Source organism: Protomyctophum parallelum (assembly GCF_964188405.1).
Source record: "Protomyctophum parallelum genome assembly, chromosome: 9".
In the NCBI taxonomy this organism is placed as follows: domain Eukaryota; kingdom Metazoa; phylum Chordata; class Actinopteri; order Myctophiformes; family Myctophidae; genus Protomyctophum; species Protomyctophum parallelum.
The window spans coordinates 45,718,356-45,740,689 of NC_139706.1; the positions used below are offsets into that span (position 1 = coordinate 45,718,356).

At 43.0% G+C, this 22,334-nt stretch overlaps 1 protein-coding gene across 2 annotated transcripts in view; it reads right to left on the minus strand.

Annotated features, from left to right (window-relative positions):
• Positions 1–22,334, minus strand: part of actn4 (actinin, alpha 4) — a 78,513-nt gene that overhangs the window by 20,608 nt on the left and 35,571 nt on the right. The window contains exons 2-9 of one of the 2 annotated variants that reach the window (XM_083773847.1): positions 13,005–13,119; positions 12,531–12,650; positions 8,638–8,724; positions 7,782–7,869; positions 5,442–5,520; positions 5,231–5,312; positions 3,068–3,153; positions 1,003–1,095 (exon numbers count right to left, since the gene is read on the minus strand). In XM_083773847.1, coding sequence (XP_083629973.1) covers positions 1,003–1,095; positions 3,068–3,153; positions 5,231–5,312; positions 5,442–5,520; positions 7,782–7,869; positions 8,638–8,724; positions 12,531–12,650; positions 13,005–13,119 — 750 coding nt within the window. Of the gene's footprint in view, positions 1–1,002; positions 1,096–3,067; positions 3,154–4,461; positions 4,548–5,230; positions 5,313–5,441; positions 5,521–7,781; positions 7,870–8,637; positions 8,725–12,530; positions 12,651–13,004; positions 13,120–22,334 lie in introns of both variants that reach the window. The other variant, XM_083773846.1, reaches the window with a different exon arrangement.

The following is a 22,334-nucleotide window of genomic DNA, read 5'->3' on the forward strand; positions in this document are numbered from 1 at the left end:
AAAGTGCTAACATGGCCCGGAATCCGTCGCTCCCCACGACCGAATGTGAACGTAAATCCTTTGCAATAAAAGTGCCGATGGACTTCGTAATTCTAGTCGCCTTTTCTGAGTGCATGGGCAGCTGTCCGTGTGTTCGGGATCGGGATGGTTGTCTTGACTGCATCTCTGGATGTCAGTGGGCAGTATGGTCTTGTACACGTTGTGAGTTGTATCGAGTTCCCGTGTCCCCTCAACATCATAGAATCCAAAATGTTGCCATACACTTGTAAAATACTTTAAACCAAATGCTCCTTAATGTGTGCAAACAAACAGAAAAGTGCAACATATAGTCTCAAGAACTGACCCAAAGCTTCCTTAATGACACTTCAGTAACTGAAAATTAAATCCCTGAATAAGGAAGAATAACAAAGAATAAAGGCAATTTGAGTGCTGCTGACCTCAACCGAAATCCTGCCCATGTATTTCTATGACATGACATCTTATGTCATTATTAATATATATTTATTGTATGCTTGTACAAACTCATTCTTTTTTTTTTTAAAGAAAGCTGCTTATTGCTGTTCTGTATTTGGCCACGGTCACCCATCTGAAAATATTTTCTTCTATGGACCCCCCCAGAAGCAAAGATTCGAGTTAAAAACATGCACTGTGAAAGAATATATATATTCATAATCATTATAAAGCACTTTGTTTATTAGTCACACAGTGACTGAGTGATTAACAGTGAGTGATTAATCATGATTAATCGGGATTAATCGAATCGTAACATAGCCCAATTAATCAGGATTAATCGGGATTAATCGAATCGTGACCCTCGGAAACGATGTGTAATCGCATCGCCAGGTACCTGGCGATATCCGCCACTAGTGGTGGGTCCCTGGTTCATAATCAGTTGATGTGCCTTAATGTATCAGATGTCTTTACTTTAGAAATTTAAGAAGAGATTTGTGAATTAGGCCTGTGTGTGTGTGTGTGTGTGTGTGTGTGTGTGTGTGTACTCACATCACTAGCCAGTTTCTCATAGTCCTCCATCAGGTGCTCATTCTCCTGGTTGACAGCAAGCACTTTGCAGATGCGATTGGCCGCTGTCTCAGCCTATCACAGAAGGAGAGAAGTCAATAGTGCTCATACTGATTGACTAAATGACAGAGTCAAGACCATCAGTGAAGCACACAAATCTTTCAGTGAGTGCAGTAACAATCTACGTGCATTTATTTTCCACCCAAACAAAGCTGGTGGGACCTTTTCTCAGTACAGCTGAAATACTGTACATTTGTCACAAAACTGTCTAATATCCATTTCTGTTTGCTCATCATTAGTGCCTCCATCAGGGTTTGCATACACATGGTTAGCTCAATGACTGCTCTCAACTCTAGTGTTTGAGTGAACACACACTCCACACACAAGCAGTGACTCATAATGTATTTAAAACGCATGACCAGGCACGAGTTGTTTTTCTTTAAAAAAATAAAACCTAAAAACATGCAAAGATATATGGCTGAATCCAATGCCTTAGCCCTAAATACGAGCTAATGAAACATGCTTCTGGCTGCCAATGGTTAGTTTAAAATGTGCTAGTTATCACTCTGTGCTTTTCAAAAACGACATGCGTCTCCTGGGGAGAGCCAGGAGCGGTCGGTCCATACATCTAGTTACAGGACGCGTAGCGCTGTGGTCACCAGCAGTAGGTCTGCCTAGGATATTACACTACTGTACCACTGGAACAAAGAAACAGCACAGACACAGACTTTATATTGACTCCGTTAAGTACTTGGGTGTTTAAAAAGCTTCCATAGACTATTTGGGTTCATATATTCAAGACAATGCACAGTAATATCATAATGAATATAAACTATAAGGCGTAACCACACAGAAAAAAACATTTACCTCGCTTACTCAAAATGACGTTTTCCTTTCAATTACTCACCCCATGGAGATTTTAAATTAACGGATATTCTTTTGTTTTTGTCACTTTCCTAAGCCAATAATTTGACCAGCGGTGGTTCCCTATGGAGACACAAAGAGTCTCCTTTATGTCTCCATGGGGGGGGAGTGCACCTATATAGCGCCTTTATCCAAGGTGCTTTACATAGATTGTGCATTATATTCACCCAGTCACACACATACCGATGCCGGAGGAAACCATGCAAGGCACCAACCTGCACATCGGGAGCAATTAGGGGTTCAGTGTCTTGCTCAAGGACACTTTGACACCAACTCTGGGGGAGCCCGGGTTCGAACTGGCAACCTTGCGTTTACCATCCGGCCACTTTACTGGCTACTCTACCCCTGAGCCACTGCCGCCCCTAGTCTCTATGGGGTGAGTAATCGGTAGAAGAAAAAAAAAAAAAAATTCCCCTATAATTCAGACAGTATGTAATAACTCTTATAATATTTACATCAAAATGACAGTTCACAGAAGTGTTTCATAAAAGTGTCATTTGGTGTTAATGGTTGAAGAGACATTAAGTTGCATTAACCATTGTTTCCCACAATCGTAAAAAGAACAGGGCATAGTTTTTCCAAATCTCCTTCACCATGATTTTTTTTATATTTACCCCTCCTCTGTGTATTCACTATTTATTATTCAAAATCGTACTACACTGGTTTGATAGTGTCAATATGTTCTTTATGTGGTGTTTAGGCACAATTTAATCCAGTACAGGTATAATTACCATTTAATGTTTAATGTGTGGTGCGATGGAATACACTATTATGTTGGAAAGTGTTGTGTTGTGTGGTTCACTCACACCTGTACAAGCTTTTACAACAAAGCATGACTTTCTAAATTACCTGAGATTCAAAATCAATATAATACTAAAATGCTTGGAGGAAATCCAGCAGGGGTCATAATATTGTAAAATCACATGTGGGAAGCATGGTTAATGTTAGGAAGTCTGTAGGGGTGTAAAGCTTTGAAATGGGAAGTGACAGTGTAAAGGCATGGTGTGTGTGTGTGTGTGTGTGTGTGTGTGTGTGTGTGTGTGTGTGTGTGTGTGTGTGTGTGTGTGTGTGTGCGTGTGTGTGTGTGAGCCTGAAGCATAAGCCGGAGCATGGCAGAGCTCACCTTCTGCGCGCCAGAGAAGGCATGATAGAAGCAGGACACATAGGTCATAATGGCCTTCTCATCTGGCCTCAGTGTGCCTACGATGTCTACGCACAACCCAGCAACCAGCAGGAGGTTCAGAGAGGGTGGCAGTAGACAGAGAGAACCCAGCAACCAGCAGGAGGTTCAGAGAGGGTGGCAGTGGGAGAGAAGAGAGAGAGACAGAGTGAAGCCAAAGCTACCCAAAGCTAGGGGTGGGGGAGGTAAGGAGACGTGTGAGAGGTTTGTGTTTGTTTTCAGGAGATGCTCCTTGGTTCCTTAGCTGCAGGGTCCCTTAACGCCACCACCAGCAGTTTAGAGGGGCTTGGATGTGAGAGAAATGGGAGCAGAGGACTTGGGAGAGGGAGAGAAAGACATTAAGGGTCCACTCCACGAGCGAATGGATGTTGGAGCCACGAGCGCAGGGTTTGGGACACACTACTATACTTTACATACACACATACGAGTGCATATACAAGTGCTAACAAACTTTCTTAATTGTGGTTGGGGTTTATGTGTTACGGTGGTGATAAAAGTGCAAAGCGGATAGAAGCAGTAAAACTTTGGCTAGGAATATAAAATAATCTTCTTGTGCACGTATGTATAACTTGTTTCTAAAACTTCAGACTCGAGTAGCAACGTCAGGTGTGTGCCACAGTTCCCCTGAGACTGTGGCACACAAACAACTTCTAAACGAAGAAGATAATTAATTAGAGGAGGAAGAGCCAAATAAGCTACCTTCCTATCAAAGGCCCACAGGGAGAGCAGAGGAGAGTTCATATACAAAATATGAAAGGTAAAGGTCTGTAGCCTAAGCATAGACACCGTGTGACTCAAGGAAATGTCCAAAAAAGGAATCTTAATTAAATGTTAACTATTTAGAATCGAATGTAATTGTCCCATTTAAAGAAATGGAAGAAAAAAAATGCAACTGAACAAAGTAAACAACTACGGTAAACAAAGGGAAAAAAGCATTAAGACTCCAGATCACGTGCCCAGATACCGTTGTCTACCGATCTGCACTACAACCCCACAGACAGTAATCACACTATGTCAAAGTAATGGACTTCACACCTCCGCTGTGAAAACACAGTCCTATCTCCACTACGGGACACATTTTACTGCTTCTACCAGCGTAATGAGCTCAAAATGTGCGCATGAGCGACGTGCGTGCGCGCCTGTATGTGTGCATTATGTGTGTGTCCCAACACATCCAGGTTCCTGAGCTAGGCCCAGGGCCATCCCAGGGCTGTAGAGAGAGAGAGAGACAGACAGAGGCCATGCCGGACAGAACAGCAGCACACAGAGGTGTTAGTATCGGCGGGTTAAAGGGCTGAGGACTCAAGAGGTGGTGGGGGGGGGGGGGTGTTTGGTACCTTCTGAGCTCCAGAGAAGGCATGGTAGAAACTGGACACATAGGTCATAATGGCCTTTTCATCTGGACGAGCAGTGTTCACAATGTCTACGAAGGCAAGACCGTGGTTATGTACAGTACACACACACACACACACACACACATGGAGGCAAGACAAAGGACTGGTGATTACACATACATCTACCGAACAGAACACAGAACGTATCACCGCTACACTGAAAGGTGATTTATACTTTAGTTACAGACAAACAGATATTATTAGACTGGCCAACACAGACACGACAGATATTAGATTGGCTATAACACAGACAGACATTTGCAAAAACAAAATGTTGCCCATACAGGGGGCAGACAGGACATTCCAAAGGTCAATGGAATGAACATGCAGCCGGTAACAGTATACAATACATGGAGCTACAGATAATAAGAGGTAAAACTATGGTACATTCATGGGGGGGTGGTCATTCCATTGATGTAGCTGTGCTTTCATAATTTCCTGCTATAGTCAGTCAGGAGCTTGGAGCAAACAACTGCATAAAGTAAGACATGCATATTGGACTTCAGGGAGAAACACACACACACACACACACACACACACACACACACACGCACACTCTCCTAGTTATGTCAGACAATAATTGCATATCTATCACACATGCACTTTACTAAACACTTACATCTGATTATTCAAGTTAATTGCGTGACATTCTGACAAATAAATAATACAGGTGACATGGACCACCACCAACACGATAAAATGAAGGCCATACCTTCTGCGTCCATCATCTTGGGGATGTCCAGGTATTTCTCGGCCACTTCGAAGGCATTGTTCAGATTGTGCAACGGGTCGTCCTAAACAACCAATTGCATTGTTAGAAGTTAGGGTATTCCTCTGTTCCAGAGCCAAAGTAAAAACGGCTCCAAAGTAAGTGATGTTTTAGATAATCTTTCCGAGCGATAGTGTGTTCCGATTGTTCTCACCTTTCTAAGCTTGTCGTAGTCGATAAGCTCAGGTCTGTGTCTGTGGATCAGAGCGTTGAAGGCAAGGCCATCCTTCCAGCTACCAGTTTGTAACAAAGAGAGAACAAAGAGGTGGGAGAGATTGTGAGAAACGGATGAAGAAATTAAGATGGGGAGACAGTGAGTAAGACAAGGGGTGCAAATGGACAGAGGCTGGGATACAAAAAATGAATACTCCAAATACAGGTGATTTGAAAGTGCACTCCAGCAGTGAAATCATATTGCTCTGTATCCAGCAGGGGGCAGTGTCACAATGGTCAAGGCAATATTCCTGGAGTTTTGACATGGAGTGAATAATATCAACCCTTGCATGTGCTGTTCTTTGTACCTTCAAATACCATCATATGTCTATTAGTGCTGTGGCAGTTCCACAAATACCATCATGACCTTATTGTACCAGCATGCAATAAGGTCAGACTAAAGAGGTCCTTTGTCCACCAGTCGACCTTGAGGCTTAATCAGGAGATGTAGTAGCCAGGAGTAACAGGATAATCTAAGCGGTGGATATTGCTCTTGTCTTCATGTATGTAAATTGTCTTGTTCTTCGTGTTATGTAAAAATGTGTGTATGTGTGTTCTGCATACTTGGCTGCTGTGTCGCAAGACAAATTTCAGTGTGAACTGACAATAAAGTACTATATCATATCATATCATATCATATCATATCATATCATATCATATGTCTAAGTGCTGTGGCAGTTACTCACATGGTGCTTTCCCACGACATGCTACCGGCTCAACTCTACTTGGTTTTCCTTTGGGCAAAACTTGTGGATTGTACCCGGTACCTACTTCAATAATAATAATAATACCTGAACAGAGCAGCCATGATGCACATCCTCCATAATGGAATTCCTGTGCAGATTGTTAAAGCCATTGCCATAATGTACGAAAATCCCACCAAGGGACATGTGGCTCCAAGGAAGCTCCAAGTGCAATGCATGTGCAAGGAAGTGCAATGAATACATGGCCAGCTCATAACAAACATTATTTTTGAACAATTGAGACTTTTATCATATAATCGGTTCAGGAATATAAAAGAAGACATATCACAGGTTGTTTTCTAATCACTTGCTTTTCGATGTGCACAGAGTGCACAGTATATCATTTTATCTGAGGATCTAAACAGCAGCAGGTATCGTTTCTGGCTCCAAAGTATCGTGAGATTTGGCCGCCAGACAGGAAACGGTGGGAAGTCTCGCGATACTTTGTACGTTCAGAAAGGTACTTTGTACTCTTTAGATACCATACCTCTATAAAAAGTACACAGTGTACACATCGAAAAGCAACACAGCAGACAATAATGTGTTACATGTCTTCAGGTCTCAGTCATTCATAAATAATGTTGCTGGTCACTGAGCTCTCATTGACTCCAGTGCATTCTGCCAAACTTCCGGGTAGTTTGGCTCCCATGAAAGTGTCCATGAAAGCGTCATGGCACAGCCCAGTCACGTGACCACTTCTCTTCCTTCTCAAAGCTTCCTTGTGTGGCTGGAGGAAGTCTTTGTTTTGGTTATACACCTCAGTTGTGGTTCCAACTCCAAGCGAGCTAAGGCGATATGAAAAGGAGACCCAAACACATTGACTGCTGATTGGTCAGCAGCAGAATACCCTGAGCAATCTCACTTCCTCTTTCACTAAAGAGAGAATAGTGGCGGCTGGCGTAGCCGTCTGGGCACCGTGGCTGGTAATCCAGTCTGGCAGTGTGCTGCGGGTTCGACTCCCGATCCACCTTGGCTGGTAATCCAGTCTGGCAGTGTGCTGCGGGTTCGACTCCCGATCACCATGGTAATCCAGTCTGGCAGTGTGCTGCGGGTTCCACTCCCGATCGCCACCGTGGCTGGTAATCCAGTCTGGCAGTGTGCTGCGGGTTCGACTCCCGATCCACCGTGGCTGGTAATCCAGTCTGGCAGTGTGCTGCGGGTTCGACTCCCGATCCACCTTGGCTGGTAATCCAGTCTGGCAGTGTGCTGCGGGTTCCACTCCCGATCACCACCTTGGCTGGTAATCCAGTCTGGCAGTGTGCTGCGGGTTCCACTCCCGATCCCGACGGCCTTTACGGCGTGTCACCCCCCCCATCGCTCTCCCCATTTCCTGTCAGCGTACTAGAATCACCACTAGAATCATCACTGCGACAAAGCAGTTTCATGTGGCGTCACTATGACAACCAGCTACATTGACACGCCACTATCTGCAGTGTAGAACGAGTTGAACCCACTGTGTACAGCAGTACCATGCTGTGGTGGATGTCTGACTGTGCTGAGATGAGGTGCTTGCATGGGTGAGTGTATGCATTTATTACCTGATGTGGAAGTTCTGCACATTGACATTCTTGTAGGGAGCAGTCTTTCTCTGGCACCACAACAGCAGCCCCTCCTTAGCCGAGGTCTCTGTGGCAGCAAGGAGACATTGAATACAATAAGACAAGCTCGAATTAAGATCCAAGAAATATCTCATCACATGAGGACCACATAGGACCACAATGGAATCATGCCCTCAGAGCTTTTTGTGTTATCCTTTTAGAATTGCTTGTGCATTTGTACTTGCTGCATTGTTTGCAATTTGTTAAAGTATTCAATCAATGATGGGGAAAAAAAAAAATCACATGCCAAAAAGTAGCAGATCTACAAACTCAGCAACAGTTGAGTAAACTATTTGGATTGGCATTGGACAATTCGCTTTAGGAGTGGAGTTTAGCGAAGGGCTAATTGTCTTCGGTCGTTTCATTTAGGTATTACAAAGGTCTTATGTCATTAAATTGTCACTTCAGTGTCATCTGGGGAGTGGGGACCCTACTAAATCATGTGGGGGCCCCCTGGGGGTCACAACCCCTAGGTTGAGAAACACTGACCTACATAACTTGACAACTCTTATCCATTGAAAACTGCAGTACCTGCTCTGTGTGTGTGTGTGTGTGTGTGTGTGTGCATAGCACAGCATAGTAGTATATATATATATAGTTTATATGTATAGTCTCATAATATAGATATTCCACTGTTACTTTCTTAGCTTACGCATGTTTTATGATAAATGCTTTTGTGATGTATTCCCATGCTTTTGTTCTTGATTATTGTAAGTCGCTCTGGATTAAGAGCGTCTGCTAAATGCCTAAATTGTGTGTGTGTGTGTGTGTGTGTGTGTGTGTGAGAGAATTGTACCTTCTACAGAGATGTCCTGGATGGCAAAACGTAGGATGATTGTCCAGATCATTCCCAGGGTCATCTTAGCGTTTCCGTCCACGATTTCTACAAGACACAAAACATCACTTTGATTAATGCCCTGTGCGCACTACGCAATTTTAAGCCAACAGAATTCCTGTGTCGGGCCCGATAATGAACACCCGACAAATTAACGTGCGTCTTTTCCTTTACATTTCCTTTTTCTTTTACATGATGACATCCCCTACGACGTGTTCATTGCAAGGATAAATGCAATGACTAATTACAGCTCTTTGCTGAACAGTTTTGGCACTGTTCACCACATTGCCCTGGTTCTGCTGGCGCATACAGTACGTCCTTATCACATTCTCAACAACAAGCATGGCGACGGCGGGGAAGAAGGCAAAGAACAAACGACTACTTCCAAGTGGAAAACCGAGGAAGAGTCTTTCATCAAGCCGTGGCAGTCGTTACAGCCCTGGCTCTTTCAGTTTGATGGTGTACCATGACAAAATTAAAAAAAAGGCACAGGTTTGGAGAGAAATCTGTAAAGGTCTGCTAGTGTCACCATCATCACACACAGTGCTTCCGCAGCCGCCATAATTTAATGACCCTTCTCCCCCCGTTATGCTTTAGCTGTTGAAAAATAGCAGATCTACAAGCTCATATCGCGCCACCGAGTGGCGCGATACGAGCTTGTAGGTCTGCTATTTTTGAATAATCGAAGAACGACTGACATTTTTAGAATCTGATCTCAGGTCAGAATGGGTTCATCAGACCAGTGTGTGTCCAGTGGAAACCTCATATGAATCTGATCTCAGGTCAGAATGGGTTAAACTATATTTTCACGAACGGGTCCCCCGGCGTGAATACATTGGGGAATGTGAAAAAAAAGAGTCTAGTGTGACCAGTCAGTCTCAAGAGAAAGAAACGGCAAGGATTTATTCCATTTTAATCAGATAGTCTGACATAGTACGTCGTGAACGATAATAGTTTAGTAGTGTGTTTTATATGATATGAATGCCTTCATATCATATAACTTCTACTCATAAACCTCAACTAATATGAATGCAGTCATAATGACACAACTTCTATACATCTGCTTCACAGATCATTAAGGTAGTTCTGGTCATCATTTTCTACACAATGCACAACCTACGCAAGCTTTTTTGTTATGATTCGTCATTCCACTGCCCACTATGTAAACACTACTGAACACATGTTACATGCAGACTGTATAATTATGATTAGCATAGGCCATGTTTGGATTCTTCTGCTTGCACCCATGTGATGTCTAATTAGCTCCTATTCTATACCAATATTGTTGTAACAATATTTTAGCCATTCAGTAGACAGATCAATGAGGGATAAAACAACAGACAGTTAAGTGTCTGTTGTGGGAAACTGAACTCAAGACCTTCCCAGTTAGAGAATCGTCAAGTCTATCCACTCTGCAACCGTTTGCACTTCTAGTGTCACAGAGTCAATGTGATGTCAAGAGAGCTCAGCATATCGTTCATAACAAACATTCATGGCATCCCATAGATGCCATCATGCCAACACCCCAGGGCCCAGCTATGTCCTGGGAGTTCCTTACTTCAGCAGATACTTGGATGCTTTACAACATAGCTAGAAAAAGGACAAACTGGTCGGTCCAATTCACAGTTCAATTGGCCCTCAATCATTTGATGCGATTTAATTAATTTGAGTGCGTTGGGGAAAATGGTGGGAAACAAAAATGTTCAACTTCAGATGGTAACAAGAAGACTCACCCCGGTGCGTGCCCGTTTTTCCTCCCGGAATTTTCCCCAGTGAGGGGGATAACTTTGTAATATGCTATTGGCTGTTTGTATTATTTTTGGAAGAATATAAAAAGATACTCCTGTGGAAAGGCTATAAATATATTACTTATATTGACCCTATAAACAATTTAGTATTATTTAGTATATGTAAGGTTTTGCCCCCTCAAATGGTACCTCGTCAGATAATCCCCACATATCCTACAACAACTTCTGTGAACAGACTTCACTGTAGTAGCTTTTCATAAATTATATTTGTACTTAGGCTATTCTGCTGTCATGAAAGTTTATAGTTAGAGAAATTCAAAATCCAGCCGTCTGCTGTCCAGCCTCTCCCACCCCTCACTGGTGAAAGTCTGGGAGGAAAACAGAAACGGGGTGAGTCTTCTTGTATTCCTTCAGATCACGGTCCAGCATGCAGACTTTGTTTTTAGCTATGCATTTGTACTCTTCCTGTGTTTGGAAAAGCATTATTATTATTATCATCATAACTTTATTATTATTATATTGACTGAAAATGATTTGAAAACTATTTTGAGTAAATACATCTTTTTCTGCGCACCCAATCACTCGCAACGATCAACTAAATATGTAGGTCGAAACCTGGGTCGTTATCTGTATACCTTCACAAATAGCTGAAAGGGAAATGAAACAAACGCACACACACTCACACACAGGTGCAGCACTAAGTCATGCAGACTGATGGGTTAAAGAGAAGGTATGCAGTTCAGGTCAGATTCCTGTCATCTTTAAGCACACATTACACGCATACTCTTCGAGCATCTGTCCTTCATCATCATCATCACCGATGCATCACTCCCTTTTCTGACTGCCTATCACTTTCTCTCCCCGTCTCTTCTACTTGTTGACGGGTTCCTAATGTTTCAGGTCCTCATTAACATTTTGAAAATGCACACATTACATAACATGGACGCCAGGCTTAACCCATTCTGAACGGGCACCCATTTTGGTGTTGGCATCATGTTATGCTTTAGCTATTGAAAAATAGCAGATCTACAAGCTCATAGCGCGCCACCGAGTGGCGCGCTACGAGCTTGTAGGTCTGCTATTTTTGAATAATCGAAGAACGACTGACATTTTTAGAATCTGATCTCAGGTCAGAATGGGTTAATCAGACCAGTGTGTGTCCCAGTGGAAACCTTGTATGAATCTGATCTCAGGTCAGAATGGGTTAATGTGGTTTAAATAGATAGTGGTGTAATGTTCACCGTTTAAACAGTAGGAACTTTCTGTCCAGCTACCTCCATACCACCATCTTGTGGTCATCCTTTGTTCTGTGTACAATGCTCATTTATTTATTTTCCACCAGATGATATTTTCTAGGGCATTTTTGTCTGTGCCCTATGAGTGCATACTGTATTCAGCATGTGAGTCTGTACTGTATGTGTGCATGTTTGTGTCCGTCTGTAGGAGGGGTGTTATCCGGTGTCATGCAGTAGGAATGAGAGCTGGGGTGGCAGTCATTTGTTAAGAGGGAGCAGAGAAAAGGTCACAGTGCTCTAGTCGACACACACGCATGTTTTATGCACTATGTTTTATGTCGTCTTTCTTTAATGGTTTTCTCACACAAACGCACACGCACGGCACGCACGAACGATTTAGTGGCCTAGTCAAGGACCTTTGCTCCACTCACAGATAAGATCAGAAGTAATCTAAAGGAGAGTGGAGATGGAGATTGTGATGGACAGAGATGAGAATGGAGGTACATTTCTTTTCATGAGTAAGACAGAGGTCAGGGCCCAGGGGCACTGGTTCGCTTACACTTCAACACTCGATTGCTTGCCCATTTGTGACTCTGGGTAAGAAACTCAGCCAAATACTTTAAATGTTTGGTTTGAATTATTGTAGAAAGACTTGAAGTAAAAAGGATAAAATATGCATACAGAAAGATGTAACTATTGCAGTACAGTGTGCATTTATATTCTAATATGCATGTATTTTCTGAGCTTTCCATCCAAACTGCATTGCGGTTTCGGTAAGACCTTTTGTATATCATGCACCTGCTTATGACCTTTTATGGATTGTTGGTCAATGCATGATGAGTAGTGGGTGTGTGCATAGTTACATACTGACCTTCTGCTCCAATGGAGACCAGTTTGACACCCTTGCTAGCGATGAAGTCCAGGGCTTTGTTTACATTGTTGATCTTGTGGACCCTCATTTTGCCTCGCTCAGGTTTGGGTAACCGTTCGCCTACACACAAATACACACACACACACACACACACACACACACACACACACACACACGGAAGAGCAAACAAAAATTGAATGAGTTAGCTCCTGTGGTGTCAAGAGGATAACATGTTTCCACAGGCTCAGCAGAAAGGCAGACCGGCAGACAGGCAGACAGACATCTCCATTTAAAGATATAGTCGCACAAAAGAAAACAATGTAACTAAAATGTTCAGTGTCACTACTAACAATAAATACAAAAAAGGAAATGCATTCTGCCATTATTAATAAAAGCTTTCTTTATTAATCAAAGCAACAAAACAAAAAAAGCTTTCTACAGCCTTCTTTCCCAACCAGATGCCATTTAAATTACCTGATATCACCTCCAACAGTAGCATGAGTTTAAGTCCATCTCTGAAGTCCTCCTCAATGTTTTCAATCTGCGTGCCAGCCTTCCTCAGGTGAGAATTGCACCACGCCGTGAACGTCTACACAAGAACACACACACACACACACACACACAGGAAGGACATTTAGAGTCACGAACACTCTGGTCACATAGATAGTTGACCATTCAAAGAAAGGAAAATACCATGGCACTGATGACTGCTATTAAGAGGCTCCCTGGATCAGCCAAGCAATATGCTAACATAAAAGGGGGAGTGTATTGCCTATTACATGCAATACAAGATGGATTTAGAGTCATGGAAACGCCGTTGGCAGGGGTGTTTGTAATTTCTTTACCTTGCCACAGCAGGTTTAAAAATGACTACCGGTTCAGTCGGTCCAAACAATATTGGTGGGCATGTTTTTATTGTTTTTAAAGCTTTAGAAGAATTGTTATACGTCAAAGCGATTTCAACAGAGAGAAATAAGCATAGCATCACAGGAAACTGGGTCACTCAGTGGGAGTCACTGCTGTGACAACACCGCCACATGGTTACAGGAGGCAGGGACAGGCATACAGTCATAGTGTACAATGTACAATGTCATATAAAATATTCTGAAGAGAGTGATTTATAATATACTTAAACACATTCTGAAGAGAGTGATTTATAGTCTCATCTGGGGATTAGAGGTTTACAGACACTGAGGTTCATATGCAGAGGTGCACATGTCTGGTGCGCCGCCAGTGAGTACCAACATTTACTAGCTCTGGTATAAATATTAATGTCTCTCTCTCTCTCTATCTACATCCTGTATGTAGACTTAGAAAAGTGTTCATAAGAGGGATGTTAATAGTTAATAGTCACCGTTAAGAAAATAATGAAACTTAACTGTTAAAAAAAGAAATGTGCTGTTCACGCACATGTGGGTCCCCCTCCTTACATTGGGCCGTCCCCGCTTTTGCATGAGATGTGACAGACAAGACAGTGCACTTTTCATTCAATTTTATTCCTCATACAAAGATGCCATTGCCTGGCTGGCCCTGTATCTCATATTTGATTAAGGAATATAATATGCCTTTTGTATTCTTTCTGTATATCAGCAAAATGTAGATTTTTATTTTCTACGTAGAAATTAAGATTCTCAGATTATTATTTTTAGGTTATCAAAACGTATCAATTATCTTGAAATTGGATCATTCCCATGCCTAGTGAATTACAATCATCACAAGTGGCTCTTATTTTGAAGAGGAAGTCCGTTTTGGTTGTAACCAAACTGCCATGACAAGTTGTTATCAATCTGCCATTTGAAGCTAGTCTAACCAAGTAAATAAGAAGCCATGTGGATTAAACACAAGCTTTTAGCCAATGTTCATATATTTACGATATGCAAAGCATGCATCTGTGACTTAAACCATTCTGAACGGGCACCCATTTTGGTGTCAGCATCATGTTATGCTTTAGCTATTTAAAAATAGCAGATCTACAAGCTCATATCGCGCCACCGAGTGGCGCGATACGAGCTTGTAGGTCTGCCATTTTTGAAAGAAATCGAAGAGCGACTGACATTTTTTGAATCTGATCTCAGGTCAGAATGGGTTAATCAGACCAGTGTGTGTCCGGTGGAAACCTCGTATGAATCTGATCTCAGGTCAGAATGGGTTAAACATTGTAGTGACTGAGTGACTAGTTCATTTTATCCGTCTCATGCTGGCTAAGGTAACGTGGTAGAGTAGAGAAGTCTGCCCAGTGCGCACCAAGCAACATCTCCATGTGCTCCCATGAGAACTAGCCCAGTTTTTTTTTATATGAACCCATGTTCATACGCAGTCACAGATATAATGGTGGATAGGATAGAAAACAGAAATTCACACCATTAATCAGTCACCAATCAGGGCAAACCAATGCAAAGTCAAAAGAACATATACACAATACTTAAAATCAAATATCACATTGGTTTCACTACATTGCAAACATAACCGTTTAGGTTGTAAATAAAAAGCATACATAAAGTGCTGGTTTGAATCCATGTTTTCGTCTGTCTGGTAAGCCTACATTCTGTTTTGAATCTTTTCTTTTTTTGCACAATGCTGTAGCACAGACACACAAACATGGCAGGACAACAAGTGGAAGGTTTGGCATTACTTTTCCCCACAAGCATTGCCACCAAGTATGAAACCACTAGCGTAAATTACAATTGCACATATTACTCCGTCAATCACCCAAAACAGAAGGGTATTGTATTGTAGGCTACTACTGAGAATCAACCATTTGAATTATGTGTACATAAAAGATCAATTCTAAAGTCTGGTCTAAGTCCTCTTATACCCACTCATTGGTCTCTCATCTGTGCTCCTTCTCTCGCTCTCCCTCTCCCTCCCTCCCCAATTTCTCTCAATCTTTTTCTGTATCCGTCTTTCACTCTCTCAACTCCTCTGCACTTTTCCCCACTCTCACCTCTCAGACTACACGAGGAAAACTCAACTCATCGACTTGAGTCTAAAAGTAGAATCCACACCTCAAACAAAAGTGATGGATTCAGATTCTCTGAATCAAAACCTGATCGACCCACCACCCGGATGCTCTGCCTCACCTTACACCAGGTACAAGTCTGTCGCTCTGTCCGTGTGAATTATTTGTGTTTTGTAGAAAAACATTATGACAGGGTACTGGTAGCATGGCCCTCTCTCTCCCCTCCATTCCACAGTGGACATCAGCACAAAGGGACCATTGAGCCCTGAGAATAATGGTTCCCTTCAGCCCACCCCTTCGGCCCACCACTCTCGTGCCCGTTCTCTATCTCAAACTACTGGCTTCCTCAGACCCCCCTGTAACCCACAGACATGATGAGGAGGAGGGAGAGAAAAGGAAGATGGTCCAGTAGGACTGGAGCATCATGAGGGACAGCAAACAAACCAGAGGTACAGTATGTTGGGGAGATGAAGAGATAGACACACAGACAGCCAGCCAAAACTATGCAGTGCCAATTCCCCAGTCCCACCCACCTGTGTGTACAATACATACCTCCAGCCACCGCCCCACAAGCCTAACCCTAGCCAAAGGACTCTCTGACAGCCTTCTGACAGGTCCCTGCCCGACCAAGCAGCAGGCTCCTTCCGCAAAGCAGCGGTTGTTTATGCCCAGTCACTATACTGCACACGAGATGTTCCTCATACCAAGGTATAAACCAAGAACTGAATACATATAATATCAATATGTGGCAATGTATTTAGAGAGAGAAGATTTTTGTCCAACCTAGCAAGTAGCAACATCAACCAATTGGGTGGGAGCAGCACTGGTGGGACTTCACGTCACAAAGGATCAATTGGTGACAACAGTGTTTATTAGGCCGTTCAGGAAGTGCCAGTGTCAGGACAAGAAGTCCTGCCTCAGCCATCAGTGGCCACCGCTGAATGCATCTAGAGACTGGATGCACAATCGCTGCATCAACGATTGCTTATGGTCCGCTCTCAAACAGCCAAGCTGGGAAACAGAATCATGTACTGGGACCTCTACTTATGTTCTGTGGCCTTGTGATGTTTGTGTATAATGTAATGATTCAAGGGCGACCATCTCTAAGACCTCTAGAAGTCTCCATCGAAATCTTTGGGGTGGGGGGGTGAGGATCCATCGAGTCACAGGCGCATATGGCAACACAGTGAAGCGTTACACATACATTCTAAAGTGTATTACACAGAGAAATATGTACAGTAGGACAGTGGATCTATGACGTCCACTCCCCTAGTTAGATTATGGATCCATGATAAGAACAGAATGAGCAGAACACACTTGCATCTCATATTGTACATACAGTCAGTCCCTCTGATACAGTAGTAGACAATCATCATGTCACGGTTATCAATATGCTTTAATATGCAGATAAATGTGCTGTCACTGAGTCAGCCAAGCTGAGGCTGTACCATAACATATAACATATCTGTACTACTGATGTTCCAGCGCCATCAGGACCGCTGATAACAGTACAATCGACAACAGGAGAGGTTCTGAGGCAGAGGAAAGAGGGACTACACAGGTCGGGACTTGCAGAGTTACAGAGTCGTGCATTTCTTGTAACAAAGTGTTTTCAACGTCATCACCATCATACCGTTCCATGAAATGGAAACAATAGAAGAATAGATCGTTCCGTTGAAAACAAGGAACAGAAACACTTCTACTCTATTGAATTCTGTTCCACTGAATCTGTCATTTAGTAAGGAAGTATGAATAATTGTTTCCGTTCTGTGTAGCTGGTGGTCAGGGACAAGAAGCTGTACTAATGGCTGGTACTCGCACAAAATGCATGCATGAATTCGCAGGACCCAGAGGGTTCAATTACTAAATATGTGAGATTTTATACAGGTTAAAGGACCACTTCACCCCTTTTCTATCTTCATATAATTGGCAGTTCAGAAATGCATCCACCAGTGACATCATCGATGGGGAATCCAAGCTAATAGAAACTGCAGGCCTTCTATTCCTGAAAAGTTGCAATGCGAAAATGGAAGCCATCGTTCACACGATAATACAAATCATATATATAATATATATACACATATACATATATATTTTTTTCTGGTTTAAAAAAAAATCCCTAACGATGATGTCACTGGTGGACGGGTTTCTGAACTGCCCACAGCCCTAATATGAGACAGACAGAGTAGAAAAAACATGAGCATTAGTGAGGACTGAGGACCAATTATATGAAGGTTGAAAAGTAGTGAAGTGGTCCTTTAATGGACAGACACATTTCCATGTATAGGAAAATTTGACATTTGAAGTGAAGAATAAATTTCACTAAACAGGCCAGCCCATCACATTTTGAGGTTTTTCCTATAACCTTTTCCAGCGCATTTCCTTCCTTTCAGCAACTTTTAAATAAAATCCACTTTCTCGATTGATGAAAATGAAATGGAAGAGAGTCTAAATCTGGTATGAATGGTCAACCAGGGTCAGCGCCAGCTAAGCCTGTTAAGCCAGGGCACAAGGGATGCTTGTGTTCTATACACAGATCAGGTGTAAATGAGAGAATTTCTGACCTGGGCTGAGGTCTGGGGACACAGATAACAAGCTAGCTCACTCCTGGAGTCAGACAGAGGGGAAGAGAGCAGAGCAACCACATGCTCTCACTTTAGGACACAAACAACCACATTAGCCTGCGGAATTACCTTTGAGAAATCGCAAATGCCACACAGGTTTCAAAATAAAAAAGGTGCCAGACAGACAGCCCCTTTTAACCCAAGTCAAATGGTGTTGTGTGTGTGTGTGTGTGCCCAGGTCAGGCCTATGAATTAAGCCACAGACTCTTACACCAATATTCTTTGTGTAGCCTAGCCAATAGCCATATACATCATCCATCTCAAAAGCAGCCATCTCAGACTGGGTTTAGCATGTACTCTCTGAAAGTACAAGCATGGGTATCACCCTTGTGTTGACCAGAAGAAACAGTGGGCAGCATGACTCTGGAACTAGTTAAGAAGAGTGGGCAACATTCCTCCTGCTGAGAGAAGAGACAGGACACTGCAGGGTCTACTGGGGTCAGCCGTTTTAATGCATGCATGCATGAGCAGCATGATGCATGTGCAGACACTGACACACACATGTCAGGTAGTACCAATACATTTCACTGCTTTACAAACAGAAGAATGTTGGTGTTGTTGTTGGCCGCCAACATATACTGTACTGTAACATAAAACAGACCCGGTAGGTACATCACTAGTGTGTGTGTTAGAGCAGGGGTTTTCAACTGAGTATGAACCAGGGACCACCACCCTGACTGAGAATCAACCTGGGGACCACCACCCTGACTGAGAATCAACCTGGGGACCACCACCCTGACTGAAAATCAACCTGGGGACCACCACCCTGACTGAAAATCAACCTGGGGACCATTGTTGTGTTGGGAGGGTGGATATGGTCGTGGTGTGGGGGAAAGAAATTAACCTTCCATATTAAACTCATGTTGCTGTTCATTGTAACTTATTCTATGACTCAGTAAGCAGAGACTTGCGATTCATTATGGGCACATTTCCTTATAATGGTGACTCAACCAGGAAATCCGGTGCGGTTTCGCTTGAGATTCTAACTCACTTTTCTGTGGAAGTTCTTGACATCCGTCTTCCCAGTAACTGACAACATCGATGCGTCATCATTGTCACCAGATTATTTACTGCATTGTTTCTCAACTTGTGGTCAATACAATAAATTCAAATACGAATCTTCACTTTCCTACATTACTAAATGCATGGTCAGGGACCACATGCAACACCTTCACGGACCACCAGTGGTCCACGGACCACCTGTTGAAAACCCATGTGTTAGAGGGACAACAGAGGGACAACAAGGGCGGATTTGTGCGAGCAACGCATTTGTGCAATCAGAACTAAATTGGAAGAGAAATAAGGGAAAAGAATCAGGGAGCGGTTCAAGGTAGAAAGGTGCACAGACTTCTCATTTCAAACCCATTCTGTCATGCCAGCGCCGCGGTGCCAGCAGCGGTGCCTTCAACACAGACCTCATTGATTGACACATTGATTCTGCAATCTGACTGAGCTGTGTCTGTTCAAAGGCAGCATGAAAAGGGCAACAGAGTGAGGACGGAGCTGCTTGAAGTCATCCACAATTCAATTAAATTAAGCCATTCTGACCTGAGATCAGATTCACACGAGGTTGCCACTGGACAGTGGACACACACTGGTCTGATTAACCCATTCTGACCTGAGATCAGATTCTAAAAATGTCAGTCGTTCTTCGATTTTTCAAAAAATAGTAGACCTACAAGCTCATATCGCGCCACTCGGTGGCGCGATATGAGCTTGTAGATCTGCTATTTTTCAATAGCTAAAGCATAACATGATGCCAACACCAAAATGGGTGCCCGGTCAGAATGGGTTAAGCCAAGAATCTGGCCAAGAAGAAGAACTTCTCCAACATGTTAAAGTTACCCCAGCAGTCATATGTGGATTCACACACAGCTGCTACATGCAAGTTGTGAATGGCATGCATTCACAACTTCACGAGTAGAACCCAACACGTACCAGTCTACTGAGTCTAGTCTAATAAATGCTTATATTTACATTTGTAATAGTACTATGATGGTTGTGTGTAGGGCCATTAATTCACCATATGTTGGAACGTAAAGCTTCCCCTCTGCCCCTGGTAAACAAGAATGGTGATTTGATCGGACACTTCTGTCACGGTCATCCTGGGCTCACTCTCACCTTCTCCCATGCATTTAATGACATTAATTTTGATAAAACTGCTGCTATGTTTGTGAGGAATGTCAGAAACGGTCGTGTGGAGAACAGGACAATGCCTTGGATGCATCATTGATTCTTTTGATTTAGCACTCAACTAAAAGGTCATCATCTGAATTAATTGAATTAAGAATAAATGTAATCAGCTCATGTAACCGCAGCTGAGAAGGCACACGTTGTGATTAAAGTCCCAATATCCAAACTTCAACTTGTACAGAACACAGCAGCCAGAATTCTCACCAACACCAACCGTCGAGCACACATCACCCCGGTCTTAGCCACACTCCACTGGCTGCCCATCAAGGCTAGAATTGATTTTAAAATCCTGTTAACTACCTTTAAAGCAGGGGTCCTCAACTAGAAATGATGAAGGTCCACAAATATTTTTTTGAATAAGACCGAGGTCCGGTCCCATGCGCGGCGTCCATCGGAGAGCGGGGCTCTATGCCCGTTTAGTATGGTCAAGCTTATACAAATCAGATCCCCTTCCAACCAACCAATAATAGGGTGCAGAGTGCAGGCCCGGAGTGGAACTCCAAATCCAAATCACACCGCGCGCCAGAATTTTGGGGGCCCTTGGGGGACATTTTGGGGGCTTTGCAGCAATTTCACATGAGAAATGTACCATCTGATGTTATTTATATTATTAACTAAAAAAAAAAAAAAACATTTTTTTTTTTTTTTTTTTTTTTTTGGGTGGTCCGTCCGCCAGTTGAATACCCCTGCTTTAAAGCCCTACATGGACTGGCCCCACCATACATCTGTGATCTTCTGCCCCCCAAGGTCAATGTGAGATCCCTGCGATCCTCTGGCAAAGGCCTACTCATGGTTCCCGGGACAAAACGAAAGACAAAGGGTGACCGTGCCTTTGCAGTAGTTGCACCTACCCTATGGAACGCCCTGCCTTGCACTTTAAAAAACGCTGAGTCTGTCAATATTTTTAAGAGTTTGTTGAAAACGTTTTTATTTCGGAAACATTTTCCTGATTGTACTTGATTGTGTTCTTATTTGCTTGTTGTACTGTCCCGTTTTAATTTTTGATTGCTTTTATTGTGTTCATTGTACAGCACTTTGTAACTTTGTTAAGAAAGGTGCTTTATAAATAAAATGTACTTACTTACTTACTTATTACAGGTCCATTTGGCTACATTTGTAAACTCTTAAGAGTTAACACGCCATTATATTTGTAAGCATACAGACAGTACTGTGAACATCATGGGGTCATTCGGGCCAAGAAGATGACACAGACGGGAAGAATTGATTGATACATCTTTCTCTCAGGCTGTCAGATTTTCACCACTCCTTGGAAAGGAATGCAGGGGAAACTAAAACACCACCGACAAACCAACTATCTACACACTTGCGTGCGCGTACACACAAACACACACACGCACACACACACTTCAAATGCTCCACTTAGACCCAATTAAGCATACACAATTAGTAATTACCACACCCAAAGCATTCGTACTATAATTTTTGACTGTGCGTGTGTGTGTGTGTATGTGTCACACATGGGTGTGTCCCGCTACACCTGGAAAGAATGACCCAGGCTTGAACACTATGTTATTGCACAACTACCTAGCATTCTCTACATGACTTCAACATGGTGTGTGTGTGTGTGTGTACACACGCACGCACGCATATGAGTGAGAGAGATATCACACGCCCTGGTATGCGTCGATGAGCTCATTCTTGCATTGCCATGCTGTTCTAGTGTGGTTGTCAGACCCAAGGTCTGCCAAGTCAAATCAAAGGGCTCCCTCTCTCTATCCTGGCATTTGACTGTGCATGGCTGACTGTATGCAATGGCAAAACACATGTAGGGTGTTGCTTCTGGGTCTTCATGACATGGTTCATGTACGCAGAGCACATCTCTCACTTTCACACACACACACACACACACACACACACACACACACACACACACACACATACACACACACACACACACACATTGATGTACAACTAGTAGCCCACACTTTCACAGTTCTTTCACAGCAGGTTGTAAAATAGTCAAGTCAGCCAGTCAGTCAGTCAGACAGGTAGGTAGGTAGGTAGGGA